This window comes from Neopsephotus bourkii, unplaced genomic scaffold (genome assembly GCF_033783945.1).
Source record: "Neopsephotus bourkii isolate Nb327-2 ecotype Australia unplaced genomic scaffold, CSIRO-AGI_Nbou_v1 NB_845, whole genome shotgun sequence".
Classification (NCBI taxonomy): Eukaryota; Metazoa; Chordata; class Aves; order Psittaciformes; family Psittacidae; genus Neopsephotus; species Neopsephotus bourkii.
Genome location: NW_026901341.1, coordinates 659,348 through 674,739, shown reverse-complemented (window position 1 = coordinate 674,739; position 15,392 = coordinate 659,348). Strand labels below are relative to the sequence as shown.

The window sequence follows — 15,392 nt, the reverse complement described above, 5'->3', positions numbered from 1 at the left end:
TCACTGTGCTGTTTTTCCAGGGGTTTCTCCCTGATGTAAGAGGACAGAAATAATCAGGTTTAGTTGTTTTCCAGCAGCCCGGCTGTTCCCAATGGAGCTGTGCGTGTCGACCTTCGCAGAAACTCCAGGGCTCAGAGAAATGCAACAAAATGAAGCCAGGCAGTAAGGGCAAAGCCATTATTTGATGTGATCTCAAAGAGTCTCCTCTGTGCCCCTGCCTCCAGCTGGGCTCAGCAGCTGGCCCCACCGCTGTGCTCCAGGTCTGTACTTGTGGGACAGGGAAAAGACCACCCTGTGGTGTGGGGGATGCAGAAGCCATGGGGCTGCGGCACTGGGTGCTGCTGTGTGCCCAAAGCAGGGGCATTTACCTGGGGGACACGAGCATCCCTCGGAGTCCTGAACCCTGAAGCAGACCCTGGGCCCAGCTGCACTGCAGGGGACTGGGTGGAGAAGAGGTTTAGGACCACATCACCAAAAATGAAGCTCAGGCTCCCCTCTTGGCTGCGTGTCTCAGCAGCACTGATTTACTGCGTTCTAATGACGCAATGCTCATGAGGAGGATGCAGTGTGTGGGGTGGGTGTTACACAGCTGCTGGCTCCTGTATCCCAGGTGCTCACTGAACCTGGGAGGCTTCACTTTGGGCTGAGCACAGATTTTTGGTTTTGTTTTCATTTTACAGCTCCTGAAGGGCTGTGAACAACTTTTTCTCTTTAAATGAAGGGCTTGGGGATGCATACATAGGCTGGTGGCACCCAGAACCAGCATGTGTGGTCCTCCCTCAAACTGCCTGTACAGCCACCCTTTGGTGTGATGAGTGCCTTACTAGTGCTTGCAGGAGAGAACATACGCATAATAATATACTTATGTGTGTGTGTGTGTGTGTGTACACGCACACTTAAGGAGACAACGGGGAAAAGAACCATTTAAAGAAAAATCACCTGAAATCAGCTCAGTTGCACTCATCCTCTCTCAGCTCTCCCTACTGCACCATGAGGCCATCGGTCACTCCCTGCCTTGGGGCTGTGCTGTGGCTTTGACCCTGGAAGGATGCACAGAGCTTGTGGCTCCTGGGGGTGACCCCCACTACTTTTCCCACTGCAGCCCATTTCTCAGCAGCCACAGCAGCACATTCCCAGCCCTGTCTGCATCCCACCAGGGTGCTCAGGGGGATAGAGAGAGGTGCAAACCCTCTCCAGAGGAGAACACTGATTCCTCAACACCAGCGATGGGAGCACACAGCCCAGCCACAACACTCTTGGGTGCAGTGGGAACTGCTGCAAGATCACAGGGAGGAGGAGGGGAATTTGGGAATGCTCCACACTCACACATCAGTGCACCGATGGCCCAAGCAGGGTAGCAGCGGTCCCCTCAGTCCTGGTCCCATGGGAATATGGGAATGTTGGTGCACTTCCATGAGTCCGGGCTGCAGCCCTGTGTGTGTCCAGCTGCCAACCTGCCCCAGGCTGGGGCTTTCCAGCAGCTTTGCCCCATAGCAGGAGAGGAGCCGTGTACATAGTGGGAATGGCCCCAGTGTTAGCGGGCAGCCTCCAACAACTGCAGGGAAGATCTGGAGGGAAGAAGAAGGGGGAGATTGTCAGTGGAAATACTTCGTCCCCTCTCTTCCCCATCTGGATGCAGCCGGCAGCAGCTGAGGAGGGAAATGCTGGGAGCAAGGGCTGGAGGCTCGGATGCTGAGCATCCCTCCCTGCACCTGCCTGCACAGGGGTCCAAAGGTCTGTCTGTGTGGTTGTATGGCCGAGCAGCCCTTGCACCCCACCACCCCCCAGGCCTGCCCGTGGGTCCCGAGTTGGTGGGGCTGGCTCACTGGGTGCAGGGGGATTGCTGTTTCAGGCAGCATCTGCCCTTCCCCGTGAATCCCACCGGCACAGCGGTGCAGCAGTACATCAGTTACCAATTAACAGCATCAACTCACTCACATCAAAGCAGGCCCCCAGCCCACACCTGTGGAGGCAGCGGTGGGTCTCCCCCCCTGAGCACTCACAAACTCATCACACACACAACGCCCATCCTGCTGGGACCCACCGGGAAGTATTTCCCAGGGAAGGAAGTTCAGTTCCCTGGGGAAGAGGAGGAGGCGGGTGGGAGGAAGGAGGACAGGACACCACCACGTTTATTAGTTTGGGTTTTATTGGAGTGGGGAAAGAAGTGTGGGGGGGAGGGGGGTGCCTTACAGTTGAAGGGGTAAGTGTGGGGTTATGGCATCAAAAATCACACGTACACGGCCCCTCTCCTGCTATGGGGCAAAGCTGCTGGAAAGCCCCAGCCTGGGGCGGGTGGGCAGCCGGGCACGCAGAGCTGCAGCCTGGACCCGTGGAAACGCACCAACCAACAGAAGGGGCTGATAAAACCCACCCCACCAACCCAAAATCACACCCCCAAGAAGCCGTGCCCCCCCAACCACCAAATCAGAGCCGCTTTCCCCTGTAACCCCCCCAACAAAACAAACCAAAACTTTCTTTTCAGCTGCTGTTTTTTTTCCTTTCCTGTTTATTATTGTTTTTTCATTATTTTTTCCAAAAGTTCCGGGTGTTTTTGGTCTGCAGGCTGCGGATCAGCTGGGCAGCCCTCCCCTCCCTCTTTGCCTCCCCTTGGGCTGCTCCCCGCCCGCCCCAACACGCACCCCAGCCCCAGGACGGCACGGCCGAGCTCACGCGGAGCCCTCGAGGGTGGACGGAGGACACGAGATAGGGAAAGGTTCATTTTTAGGGGAAAAAAATTAAAATTAAGATAAAAAAAAAAAAAAGGATTTTTTTTTTTAAAGTTCTGCTCCATGTTAGACTCTAGAGAAACGCCAGCCCGACAGCATCAACTGAAAACAATCGGGGTCACTGGAACGGACCCAGTATTTACATCGATCCCACCGCTCCCAGCGGCAAGAGGCTGTACAGGACCGGCGAGCCGGGGGCTCCCGCACCCAAAGGAGGGTGTGAGGGTCCCCACTTGAATCTGGGGGGCACCGGCAGGGCAGGAGCCAGCCTGCGCCTCTGCCCGGGGGGCAGCAGGGGAGACGCTCGGCTTTGCATTATTATTACTATTATTATTATTATTATTCTTTTTTAAACTCCTCTTCTGTCGCGTTTAAAAAAATAATAATTATAATAAACCCGCTGGAGGGGCGCAGGAAGCAAATAAATATCAGTCAGTAGAGATGGGGGTGCAGGACCCCCACCCCGGGGCATCACCACTGCAAATGAAGAGGGGAGAGGAGGAGATGGAGGAAGAGCCGGAGCCAGAGTCCTGCCCGGGCGGTGGTGGGAAGACCCTGGGCGAGGGGTCCACGGCAGCTTGGGGGGGATGGCGGTCGGCCCCTCACAAGACCTGGAAGCGCCAGGACGCCTGGTCCTTGTAGTCGAGGCAGTCGGGGGAGTTGAAGTTGAGCTTCCAGGAGGCAGCGGCGGCAGCGGCAGGCTCCTTGTAGTCCAGGCAGTCGGAGGAGTTGAAGGGCAGCCCGGTGCTGCCATAACCCTGATGGTGGTGGTGATGGTGATGATGGTGGTGGTGGCCCGAGCTCTGGCTCAGCGGGTGGTGGTGGTGGTGGCCGGGCACTGAGGAGGGCCCCATGGGGCTGAGCTGGTGGGGATGGTGGTGGGAGTGCATGGGCGCCAGGTAGGAGCTGCAATCCACGCCTCCAAAATAGGACGAGGAGGGCGGCGCGGGGTAACCCTGCCCGTACCCCCCGCCTTGGCCGTAGGACACGGGGTAGCTGGTGGAGGCAGCGGCGGCGGTGGGGCCGGCACGTTGCATGCAGGACGCGGCGGCTGGTGGCAGGGGCTCGGGCACCGTCACCCCTGCCGGTGCCGCACCGGGAGAGATGGACGCTGGGCTCCAGATGGACGATGCCGGGGTGCTGAGGGATGCCGGGGCACCGGCTGGGGCCGACGAGGCAGAGCTGGAGGAGGACGAGGAGGCTGAGCTGGAGGCCGCGGCCGGCGGCGTGAACTGCCCGCTGCTCTCTGAACCCGAGCTCTCGCGAGCCGGCGACGACTTCTTCTTGGCCGGCCGGCTCTTGGCCCCGCTGCCGCTCTGCTGCTGCTGCCGGCACTTGGCACGGCGGTTCTTGAACCAGACCTGGGGAGGCAAAATGAGGTGCAATGGGGTGAGCGGTGGGGAGAGGAGGAGGCCAGAGGCTGCTTCCAGAGGCCCTCCGCTTGCCCGGCAGCACCCAGCTTACCTCACCCCAGCTCCAGTTCTCCCAGCACACACACCCAGCCATTAGCACCGCTCACCCCCGCACCCCAAAAAAACCCCACCTCTGACTGGCACCCGATCACCCCGCATCCTGCCCCAAGCATGGGTGACCAGGGGCAGCGGCTGGGGTGTCCCAGCTCACACGCATGTTCCCTGAGCTGTGACAGTATATGGGACTGGGGGACAGATCCTGCACAGGGTGCTGCCTGCATATCCCACCCCGCTGGGCTTCACCGTGCAGGAAGCAGTGCCGGAGGGAGCACCCCTGGAAGCACCCGGGGAGTGGGGCTGCTACACTCTGGGGCAGGTGGAAAGGGCAGAAAAATATTAATTACAAGAAAACTAATAAGAGGATAAGAGAGAAGAATAAAAGCCCCCCCCCCTTTGCCTGGATGCCCCCAGGTGGGAGAGACAAGTGGCAGGGAGTTCACACGCTTTCCATCCCCAAGGAAACAGGGATGAGTTTGGGGCGAGAGCTGGATCTGAGTGGCAGAGCCCCGCATCCCCCCAGCCCAGTTCAACAGGTCCTGTACCTGGACTCGGGATTCAGGCAGGTTGATCTTGAGGGCGACCTCCTCCCGCATGAAGATGTCGGGGTACCGGGTCTTGGCGAAGAGAGCCTCCAGCACGTCCAGCTGCGAGCGGGTGAAGGTGGTGCGCTCTCGCCGCTGCTTCCGCGGGGTGGCTGAGGACGAGCATCGCTGCGGTGGTCACACCGGGTCCCCACACACCTCCCGCAGCCCCGGCACCCCGCGGGAGAAGGGCTGGGGAAGCATCCCCGCCTCCCACCCCAAGGAACTGCGCTGCCCCCCGCACGCACAACTCGGCCCCACGGCAGCGGACACTGCCCTGCTGCAGGCACAACGGGCAGGACATGGCTGGGGAAGGGGCAGGCCTGCCCCCGGGGGCAGCACTGGGGAGATTTCGTTGTGTTGAAGTAAATCTGCTTTTTCCTGTTGTTTTAAAGCTTTTCTATCCTTAAAAATCCCCGTGGGAACGAAGAAGCCCCGGGAAAGAGGGAAAATTCAGCTGGACCCGGAGCTGTCCCCTCCACGTTGCTGTGTCTGGCCAGGGGTGCGGGCAAATGGGGGCACCCACCCTACAGCCCACCCCAAACCCGACGGGGACAGAGCTTCTCCCCACCGATGAAGCAGGGGGTGCATCGGGGGATGGGGAAGTCCGCGGCGCCGGCACTCACCGGGGTACCCCACGGAGGGATGCAGCAGGTCCATGGCGGGGCCCGTCAGCCCCAGCCCGTTCATGCCATAAGGGGGCTGTTTAAGGTACGACATCATGCTAAAAGCCGGGCAGGGATCCTCCAAAGTCCCGCAGAAAAAAAAAATAATTGTAATAACAATAATAAAAAAAATAAAAATCGAAAGTGTGGGGAGGGGGAAAGGAGGGAAAAAAAAAAAAATCCCCAACAAAAAACCCCGAACAAGAGGCAAAAAAATGCAAAAGCCAACGACAATTGAAAATCGAAGAAACGAAGCACAGAATAGGTGCAAAAGGAGCTTGTTTCGTTCCGTCCCGCCGTCACCGCCGCGAGGTCCTCGAGCGATCGCAGCAGAGGAATTGGGAGAGAAAAAAAGGAGGAAAAAAATGAAATAACGAGGATCAGGAAACAAAAAGTCGGGTTTCTTCCCCGCGCAGAGGCGAGGCCGGAGCGCCTGGGGAGAGAGCGGAGAGAGGCGGGTTAGGGGTCCGGCCGCCCCGAGTCCTGCCGATGGGCGCCCCGGGGGCTCGGCGGCCGCAGCGCTGCTCGCACCCGGCGCCGCGGTCCGGGCCGGAGGCCTTCAGTTGTGAATTGTATTGGTGATATTATTGGTGGTATTTTGTTGCAAACGAAGGCGAGTTGCGCCCAAGCGCCGAGAGGCAACAGTGCCCGGCGATGGGGAGAGATAAAGCAATTATTTAAAAAGATAATTGGATTAGGAATCAAAAGGAGGTACCAGAGGAGGGAAGAATAATTAATGTAAGAGCGAGCAGACGGGACGTTTTAATTAGAAATGGATAAGAGTTAAAAAGGGGAAAGGGAGCGCGCAGGCACCCGAGCGGGCGCCGGGACGGCGGCGGAGCCCAGCCCGGGGGCTCCGGCGGAGCCGGGGGGGACAGGCGGGACCCGGCGGCCGCCGGCTGGAGGCAGCGGCCGGGCTCGGTGGCAAAAAGCCGCAGATAAACGCGGAGGGGAGGAAGGGGCGGAGAGACCCCGGGCGGCCCCGCCGAGCCCCGGGGGCGGCCCCCGCTGCCGAGGCCGGGACACCCCCCCCCCCCCGGGGGCACCGCGGGCAGCGCGGCCCGGCCCGGCCCGGCCCGGCCGGTGAGAGCGGGTGTGGGGGTAAGTTTTGGGCGCGGGTGAGGAGCACCCCTCGGCAGGCCGGGACCGGGCGCAGCGCGGGCGGCAGCGCCGTGACCCGGCGTTGCATAACTTTGCCGGTGAGCGCGGCGGAGAGGGACGGTGCCGGGCGGAGAGAGGGGGGAAAAGGACGGGAAAAGAAGGGGAAAAAGAAAAGAGAAAGAGGAAAACCCCGGGGCAGCCGCGTCCCGGCCGTGCCCCCTCCCCCACTGCCCCCCATCGCACACTCACAGACACGAGCACCCCGAGTGCGGGTGGCGGTGCCGCCGGACCGCTCCGCTCCCCTCCGCTCCGTCCCGCCGCCGGCCGCCCCGTCGGGGAGCGCGGATCGCGCCGCACCGTCCCGCCTCACCTGCGCGGCCACCTGCGGAGCGGCGGGGGCTGTGCGCGGGGCAGGGCGGAGCGGGCGGGGGGCGCGGAGGGGGCGGGCGGGGGGGCGGGCTGGGGAAGGGGCGGGGGGGGCGATGCCCGAGGCCGACCCGCGCACCCCCAACTTGCCGGGGCGCCCCGCGTTACCTTGCCGGCGGCCCGCGCTGTCGGGGCGATGGAGCCGCGGCCCTGATGAGGATTGATCACCTACCCCCGGCCCTACCCTTGTATGTGCGCGCAAAGCATCTGCGTAACCAGCCCGGCGCCAATCCCCGGCCGCTCCCCGCCTGACTGACAGCCGCCCGGGCAATGGCAGCGCAGGGCGACGGCTCCCTCCGCGCCCCCCCCCCCCCCCCCGCTCCGCGCTCCCCCGCGCACCCACCGCCGGTGCTCCCGACCCGGTCCCGGCGGTGCGGAGAGCGGGTGTCGGAGCCCAGCGGGTGGAGCGGGGGTGGGGGTGAGCGCGCAGGGCCCCGCGTAACCTCCGCGGAGGTGCTGGGGGCGGGTGGGAATGGTTGGAGAAGTTGCGCGGGGGGAGCCGCTGCGCGGCCGCTCAGCTCTGCCCCTTCCCCCGGCACCCCCGTGCGCTGCTCCGAGCCCGCAGTCAGCGGGACCGCGGAAAAGTTTCGGCGTCCGCCTGGGCCGGCGCGGAGGGCGCTGCTGGAGGCGGGGATGGTGCAGGGAGCAGCGGGGAGCGGCGGGGAGCAGGGGGAAGAGGGGTCCCGGGGGGGGCCCCCCCCCCCCAGTGTCTGGAAACTCGCCCAAACTTCGTGCTTTAAAATAAGAATAAAGAAGCAGCGGCCGCACCTTTACCGCGAGTCCCGCGTTCAGCGGCTGCTCCGCGCCAAGGGCGGCCCGGGAGCGGCGGGGAGCGGGAGTTCGGAGGCGGTTGGACGGGACGGGACGGGACGGGACTCACCGCTCCGCGCAGCTCCGCACAGCTCCGCGCAGCCCGACTCTTTCCCCGCAGCGGCTGCGACAGTGGAGCGGCGCGGCCGGTGCGCGGAGAAGTGGGGAACGCGGAGTGCGGCGCTGCAGCCGCGCGGGCGGCGGAGCGGCCCCGGACCCGGCTTTTGTTGGTCTCCCCAAATCAACTCCCCCTAACTGCAGTGGGAGCTGAAAGCGAGCTAATGTTCAAAGGCGCTGCCCGCCGGCCCCACCAAAGCGCGGGTTTCCTCCTTCCCCCCCATTTTCTTTTTTCCCCCCTCTCTTTTCCCCTTTTCTCCCGGGCCAGGACGGAACCGTCTAATCCGGGCGGGAGGGTGACGACGGGCCGAGGGGGGCAGAGAAAAGGAGGTTTACAAGCTCCTCCGCTTGCCCACAAAAGTCAGCGACACGGGCACTTCTCCCCGCAACAAAGGCGCCGCGGCCCATTCACAAAAAGCAAAGGGAGGAGGAGGAGGGAGGCGGAATGATTTAGGGGGACAGTTTCCCCCACCCTCCAGGCCCCCCTGTTTAGCCCCGGTCCCGCCGGGGCAGCTCCCGGCTGGGCTGCGTTCCCCACCGCCGCCCCATCACTACTCCCGCCGGGGCAGCGCCGGTCCTGGAGGGCAGCGGCCGCCCCCGGGGGCTCCCTCCCCACACCGGGAGATCTGTGCCCCCCCCCCCGACCCACCCGCAACCACCGCGGCTGCTCAGCACCCCCCTGCGGGCGCCTCCCCGCCGGCTCGGCCGGGGCTGCGGGCAGGGCTGGCGCGGGGCTCGCCGCCCCCCGAGGGGTCGGTCCCGGCTCTCTCCGGGCCCCCCGTCCCGTCCCCTCCGCCGGACGGAGCTGCGCCCTCCCCGCTGCGCCCAGGTAAGGTCGGGGCTACGGGCGGGAGGGCGGGGGCTGGGCTGCTGCTGAGGGGGGGGCAGGCGGGACAGCTCGGGCAGGACACGGGACGGGGGGCCCTTGCGGCCCGATCCCGGGATGTGAGCGGGAAGGCACACACGCACTCACGCACTCACTTATTTTCCCCGCAGCTCAGGGGCTGAGTTACTTTTCTCGCGTTAAAGACAGACAAGCACCGGGCCCGCGGGGTATCGGGGTGTGATGTGCGACCGCGAAACCCCCGGGGGCAGCCCCGAGCTTCGGGCTCAGCAGCTCCCGGTGCTCCCCGGGCAGGCAGCACCGCGGTCTTTACCGCGCTCCCCTCTCCGCTCCCCTCCGCTGCTCCCCGCGGCCGCGGAGCTCTCGGAGCGCGCCCTTCCCCCCCCCCCCCCCAGCATCTGTATTGTTGTGATTAGGCCGAGGGCCCTCCCCGCATCCCCCCCAACTTCTCACGGGACCAAACCCACCGGCGGGCACCGGCACAGCCCGCGGCCCGCCGGCCGCTCGCCCAAGGCCGGGTGCCCCGTCCTCCCCGGGTGAGGTTTTGGTGGGAGCGGGTCGCAGTTGCACCCGGAGCCGCCGGCGATGCTGGGGTCCGGGGGTACCTCCCAGGCGGCAGCCGCGCCCCTGCAGGGTTTGGGCTCCCTCCGGCCCCGCTCCCCGTGGGTGCGCTCCTTGCATGGCCGGGCTTTGCCCGCGCATCCCCCGCTCCGGGAGCATCGGCCCCGCCGGGAAAAGTTTCACTTCCCCCTCCGAGAGCTGCGTTTTATTAAAAGCAAACGAAAAACTTTTCCCTCTGGTGGGTTTCGTTGCGGTACCGAAGCGGCGGCGGCCGCAGCGGCGGGGCCCCTCTGCCCCACGCGGAGTCGGGCCCTTCCCGGGGCCCGGGACCCCCTCCCCAGCCGGCGCAGGAGGGATGGAGGGAGGGATGGAAGGAGTACCCCAGGTAAAGAGGAACGCGGCAGTTTACGGTAAGAAAGAGTCGGCTTTTATTGAAAATCTTATATATGACTCGGTATTGTAATAAATAAACGAGACGAGCTCCACGAAGGGACGATGCGAGCGCGGGACACGCGTGGGGACACACGACGGGGCGAATGGGGGGGGGGGGGCGGGCGCGGGGTGGACGCGGCCCGGGCGCAATAAATAACGCGGAGCGGCGGCCCGGGCCCGCGGGGGACGCAGGGGGAGGCACCAGGCCGGGCCGGGCCGGGCTCTGCCCCAGGCCGGTCCCTGCCGCTCCCCAGGCTCTGCACTGACTCCGGCGGAGGAACCCCCCGAGTAGAGCAGAGCGGCTCAGCTCTGCTGCCGGGGACATGTAAAACTGCTGAAATAAAACACTGGTAAATACAGCACATTTTTAATCATAATAACTGGGGTGGATCTGACCTAACTATAAAATGTAGGTAGCTTATTAAGTATTACATATGGCAGGACTAGATGAAACCATTCCCAATGATATTTTTTTTCCTATATCCCCCTCTCTAATCCTATTACGACAAAAACATATTTATTTCAAAACTCAGCCCTCCTCCAGCTACAGCATCCAGGACGCACTTTCTTTCTTCTGCTCCTCCGCACATCTCCGGCACCGCCGCTCACACGGGGGCTCGGCGATTCCGTTTCAAAGCCTTTCGGCAGGAGAGCTGAGCCCACACGGAAACCCTGGCACAACGCGAGTTCGCTTGAGTGGAAACCAAAAAACAACGGAGCGGGGCCCGGCGCAGCCTAGATCTGGCCTAAGAAAATGGAAAAAGTTTAAAATTTTTTTTTTCCCTTTTCAAAACATTTTTCCTTTTTTTTTTTTAATTTTCCTTTTTTTTTTTTTTTCCTTTCCAGTCTGCTGTCGGCATTTTAAAAACATAAGAAAGAGCCGCGCTGTGATTTTGCCACCGCCGCGGGAAGGCCGCTCACTGGAGGACGCATTTCTCTTCCTTCTTGGCCATCTTGCCTTTGTTTTGCTCTAGGGTCCTCTCCAAATGCTCGTCCTCTTCCTCGGCCCTGCGGAAAGAGGCGGCGGGAGGCTCGGTGAGGGGCTGCGCGGGATGCGCGGCTGTAATGAGACCCGGCCACGGCCACAGCGCCCTCGGACTCGTCACAAACTTCCCGTGGAGAAGGGAACCCCCCCCTCCCCAGCTCGTTCTCCCGACTCACTGCTTCTCCTGGGCGTCCAGGTCCCTGACCAGCGCGTCCCGTTTGTTAACGAGAATAACGAGTTCGTCCAGCAGAAGCTGCTCTCGCCTCTTCTGCGCCTCCGTCTTCTGCCAGTCTGCGGGAGAAAACCGAAACACGCACACACCGGTCAGCGGCTGCCGGGGCCGCTGCGCCGGGGAGCAAGACACGGTCCAGCCCGGTACGACCCGGCCCGGCCGTGCCGCTCTCCCCAACGGGCAGTACCGCAGAGCCAAGCACAACCGCCGGTGTTTTGTCACCCGGCCTGGGGGAGCTCAGAGGCGACTTTGGGGTTGTTTGGGTTCCCTGCTCCTTTATTTGTTTTGTTTCTTTCGTTTTATTATTATTATTACCATCATCATCATCATCATCAACTTTTCCTTTCACGACTGTTTTTCCCGGACGGGCAGCGGCATTTACTAAGTTTCCCCTCCTAGGAGCAAAGCCCCGTTTCCCTACATCCCGGCTCTCTTCTTCGCTAATTCCTCGCTTGCTCTGAGCAGCCGGAGGAGCCTCACACTGCGCACCATATGCTTCGCAGTAACTTTAAAAGCAGGTATCAGTTAATTAGCATTTTCCGCTTTGAAGTAAAAATACACTTGCTACAGAGTAGCGTGGGGCCAGCTCCACCCCCCCACCTCCCCCCCCCGGCGCTGGCCCGCAGCGGAGCCCAGGGCCGCCCCGCTTTTCCCGAAGGGATTTTTCCCGGCCCCGCATGCCGGAGCCCCCCGGGGCCGCCCCGCAGCCTCCGGCCCTCCAGCCGGTCCGTAAGGGCTTGTCGCTGTCAGTCAAGGCCCGGCCTTCCCCGCCTCCCTCATTAAGAAGGTAAACAATGAAAAGCAGGAGCAGGAGATGATGAGGGAGATAGCAGGACAAATGAGGAGCGGGGAGGGAAAGAGGACACCGGCTCCAAAAAAACCCCATAACCCACCACCGGGAGAAGCCGTCGCCACCGGCCCGGCGGTGTTCCTCCCCCCCTTTCCCTTCCTCCTTCTCCTCCCCGGCCGCGCTTCCCGAAGGCGAAGGGGAGAGAGGGTGCAGTCCTTTTGGCTTTCTCCCCGCGCTCTCCATTGCCCTGGGCGATCATGTTAAAACTCACATGGCTGGTGCTTATTCAGATAACCCGAACAATGCTCACCACCGGTTACCATGTGAATCTTCACAAACCCCGCAAGAATGCGGTGGTTCAAATCCCCCTGACCCCCCTCCAAAGCCGAATTTATTCAAGACAGCAAACTGCTCAGAAGCTGTATGAAAGCAAGTGGTGCTAGAGGGAATTCAGCCTTGTATTTACAAATTAAAAATTAGATGCATCATCATGCAATAAAGGTTGGGAGAGCGGCAGAGAGGCAGGAATGTGCAACCGCTTTTATCGCGCCCTTGCCGTCCGCCTGAGCCCACGAGTGAGAGATGGGTCCCCACGCACGCAGGGAAGACCCCCACCGACACGTGTGTGCGGGCACACTCGGGAGAGGAGAACATGCATGGAAGGCTCTCGCAAGCTGGGAGCCCTTCCCCGAGCATCGGCCTGGCTAGGAACTGCCAAAACTTCTCAGGAGTTTTTTTTCTCTTCCTTTTCCTCCTTTTCCTCCCTGTTTTCCTTTCTTTCCTTCCTTTTCTTCCTCTCTTTCTCTTTTAAATGTGTTGCTTCCCGTTGCTAAGGAAATGATTTTCCAGGTGTACGTAGATTAGAATTGAAGCTACCAGCCAAAATCACTGTTAATCTAAGCCATTTCTCCTGCGACAAAGCTGTTTCAATTTGGGTAGCAGCCTTTTAGGTGCTAATTCTCGAGGCAGTCTCTCGAGTTCCACCGCTGCTTATTCCCTTTGCTCCGTTTGGAGATGGCTCCTTTTGGTTCAACCCGTTTAAAACACACCGCTCTGTACCTCTGCAAGACCGAGCTTTCCAAAACCGGAGGGTTTCCCCCCAGATATAAAGCCCCTGTGTGTGCAACGCAATCTCAGCGTGACAAAACCCTCTTGCAAAGGGCAACAGCAGTGAGGCAGGCAGAAAAGGAGAGGCTTGGTAGACAATTTCACCGGGGTTTGCTGCCTGAAGACGTGGTCCCCAACTTTCAGGTTAACTTTCCCCCAGCTTTTGCTGATGACCGTGTGGAGACCTGGGCTCCTCAGCACATCTGGGCACCGGCAGCTCTGGATGAAAAAGGACCTGAAATCCACCGCCTCTACCTGGACTTTAATTGTTTTGCATTTTTGATGGTTTTCACTTGGGTGAAAAACCCTTGATTTTAAAAACTAAATTTTGCTTTCTTTCTGTCTCTTTCTTTTTCTTTCCTTTTTTTTAAATTTTATCTTTCTTTCCATCTCATCCCCCACTTCTGCTGTTTCCGCAGCAATTTAAGCTTTCGAACAGCAAACACCAATCAAAATACCTCAGTGCAAGTTTTGCTCAGTCCTTTACTATTTTTCTCTGTTAAGTCCCTTTCTAAGCACTGTGTTTTTTGTTGTCCCATCTTGTAGCCCCGTGGGGTAAATAACGTCATATTAGGACTTCACGGAACAAAACCGGGCTTTTTTGTTCCTGCATTTGTTTATTATTAGCGTTGAAATAAGCTACGGGAAAACTTGCTGGCAGAAATATTCCCTTGCATTTTTGTTTTGTTTCATAGAAAAGGAGCCTGATTCCCCCCCTCGTTCCAACTCCTCAAATACAGTCAAGCAGCAGTTGGTTAAAAGGGGAACTAGTGCAAAGTATTCAAATAACGTTTTCTATGTGATTTACATTGCGATTTTGTTTTATCCAACAAAATATTGCAGGGCAGCACTTTCGGGAAGCATCCCCACGTTTAAAAAACCAGCTGTGCTCAAGTTTGATTCCTACCTGTTGTGCCTTTTAAGCCAGGATTACCTATAGCACCTGTCACATACAGTTACCCAGCCTGACTGCAGCTCTGGGAAGCTACAATATGGGCTGTGATTAATTTGAAGATTTCAGAATAATACTGTTACAAAAGCTACACTCTGGACAAAAATAGGATTAAGCTCTGAGGCTGTATATGAGCTAAAAGTGTTGAAAGCTAAAGCCCCCCGTGCTACCGCTTGCGACGGGCAGTTTAAAATGACAGAGTTTGCTAAATTCACGTTAAAGTAGAAATGTTTTCAATTATTCACCTTCATTGACTTCACATTGTCTTTTTTACCCCCACCCTCTCCTCTCAAACTGATAATTACTTTGGGCAAACAGGCGGCTGGTTCCCATAGAAATGCTTTAATAGAAATGGTCGAAAGTTCTCGTAGTAAAACCTTCAGCCTCGCCACTATAATAAATAAGCCTGGCACTTTGATGAAAATTAACACTAGTTTTGTAAAGAGCACATTGGGGGATTGCAGTCAGGTCTTATCTTTAGTTCCAGTCAACTAGCAATCCTGAAAGAGTTTGCATCATCATCAGAGCAGGCCATTTGATAGGATTCTGCTGCTGAACCTAATCAATCTATGGAATACTGTGGCTGCGCGGTGTAACAAAGCTAAAATAGATTTACAAATGGGGTTTTAGAGGATAAGCTCCTCCACAGGATTACATATTGATTTTAAATATAAAAAGCTTATCATATAAACCATAACTACAAAAATAGTGAACCTATGCATAAATCCTTTTAGAAGAGCACCCACTTCAAACTATAAGCCAAGAATAAATCAAGATGTACAAAATCCGAAAGAAGATCCATTTCTTGGGCAGAAAATGAACACACCACCCCAAGGTGTGCAAAAATGAACTTATCTTTCCTAAGGAGGCATTAAATCTTGAATGAAATAAATAAAACAGGGAGCAAGAGGAAAGGTGGCTGGAAGTAAAGCATCCCGCCGCGGACGTGGCAAAAACCAGGCTCTGAAATGCAGCACCTTGTTTACAGGAGCCGGCTCCCCGACAGCCAAAATGCCTTCCCATGGGCGCAGGTTAAAACAAACCAGTAACCTGTATTTTCTTTGGCCTATCAGGCAGGGATTTCAGGCCTCGCTCGGTCGGAGCAGTCTCAGCAGCAGAAAGAGAGGAACACTTTGTAGCCTGAAGAAGGCAGTGCCGTAACTCTCTCTTTTATCTCTACGGCTGAACAGGGTGGGGGAAATAAAAGTATGCCTTTTTCTACCACCCTCGGTCATTCATGTGTTCCGCGTGAAGTGCTGTGACACTCGAAAAGGCCATTCAGCTGCCTATGCCTCCATTTTAGCGGTGGCTAAGAGGACACAGGCTCCACATCACTGAACATTATAACGGTCAGCACCTCCAGACGCCAGCGCTGCCACACGCTGCCTGCGCAGGCAGGGCAGGCCGCCCGCCAATAAACCGCCTTTATCTGCCATCAGCAGGCTGCTACCTTTTGCAAGGCTCTCTCTTTCTCTTTTTTCCCCCCCTTTCCTGTCATCAACCAGCTAAGTAAATCGGTTGATAGATTTTTAAACAGCACAGTCACGCGTGGAAGAGTTACAGCAATTTACCAAAACAGTAATTATCA

At 58.8% G+C, this 15,392-nt stretch overlaps 2 protein-coding genes across 11 annotated transcripts in view; both read right to left on the bottom strand.

The window, feature by feature from the left end:
* Positions 1–2,574: 2,574 nt before the first annotated feature.
* Positions 2,575–7,153, bottom strand: OTX1 (orthodenticle homeobox 1). Of its 2 annotated transcripts, none has more exons than XM_061356274.1 (4): positions 6,798–6,907; positions 5,409–5,526; positions 4,744–4,895; positions 2,575–4,090 (listed from the first exon to the last, which is right to left on the bottom strand). In XM_061356274.1, exons 2-4 carry the CDS (start codon positions 5,503–5,505, stop codon positions 3,332–3,334), a joined length of 1,008 nt encoding a protein of 335 aa, XP_061212258.1. In that variant the 5' UTR covers positions 5,506–5,526; positions 6,798–6,907; the 3' UTR covers positions 2,575–3,331. The 2 variants fall into 2 exon arrangements, with proteins under 2 accessions (XP_061212258.1, XP_061212257.1); XM_061356273.1 differs by lacking the exon at positions 6,798–6,907 and adding an exon at positions 7,083–7,153 and having other exon boundaries at positions 2,576–4,090.
* A 2,557-nt stretch (positions 7,154–9,710) lies between these two features.
* Positions 9,711–15,392, bottom strand: part of EHBP1 (EH domain binding protein 1) — a 224,639-nt gene continuing 218,957 nt past the window's right edge. For all 9 annotated transcript variants that reach the window (XM_061356181.1, XM_061356183.1, XM_061356184.1 and 6 more), the window contains 2 exons: positions 10,900–11,014; positions 9,711–10,746 (listed from right to left, as the gene is read on the bottom strand). In XM_061356181.1, coding sequence (XP_061212165.1) covers positions 10,656–10,746; positions 10,900–11,014 — 206 coding nt within the window. In that variant the 3' untranslated portion in view covers positions 9,711–10,655. The remainder of the gene's footprint in view (positions 10,747–10,899; positions 11,015–15,392) is intronic.

Coding starts and splice junctions, on each gene's coding strand:
- OTX1 (XM_061356273.1), bottom strand. CDS start 5,505: ATGATGTCGTACCTTAAACAGCCCCCTTATGGCATGAACGGGCTGGGG. Junction 4,896..5,408: donor TCCCTCCGTGGGGTACCCCG/GTGAGTGCCGGC, acceptor GCTCGTCCTCAG/CCACCCCGCGGAAGCAGCGG. Junction 4,091..4,743: donor TGCCTGAATCCCGAGTCCAG/GTACAGGACCTG, acceptor TTGCCTCCCCAG/GTCTGGTTCAAGAACCGCCG.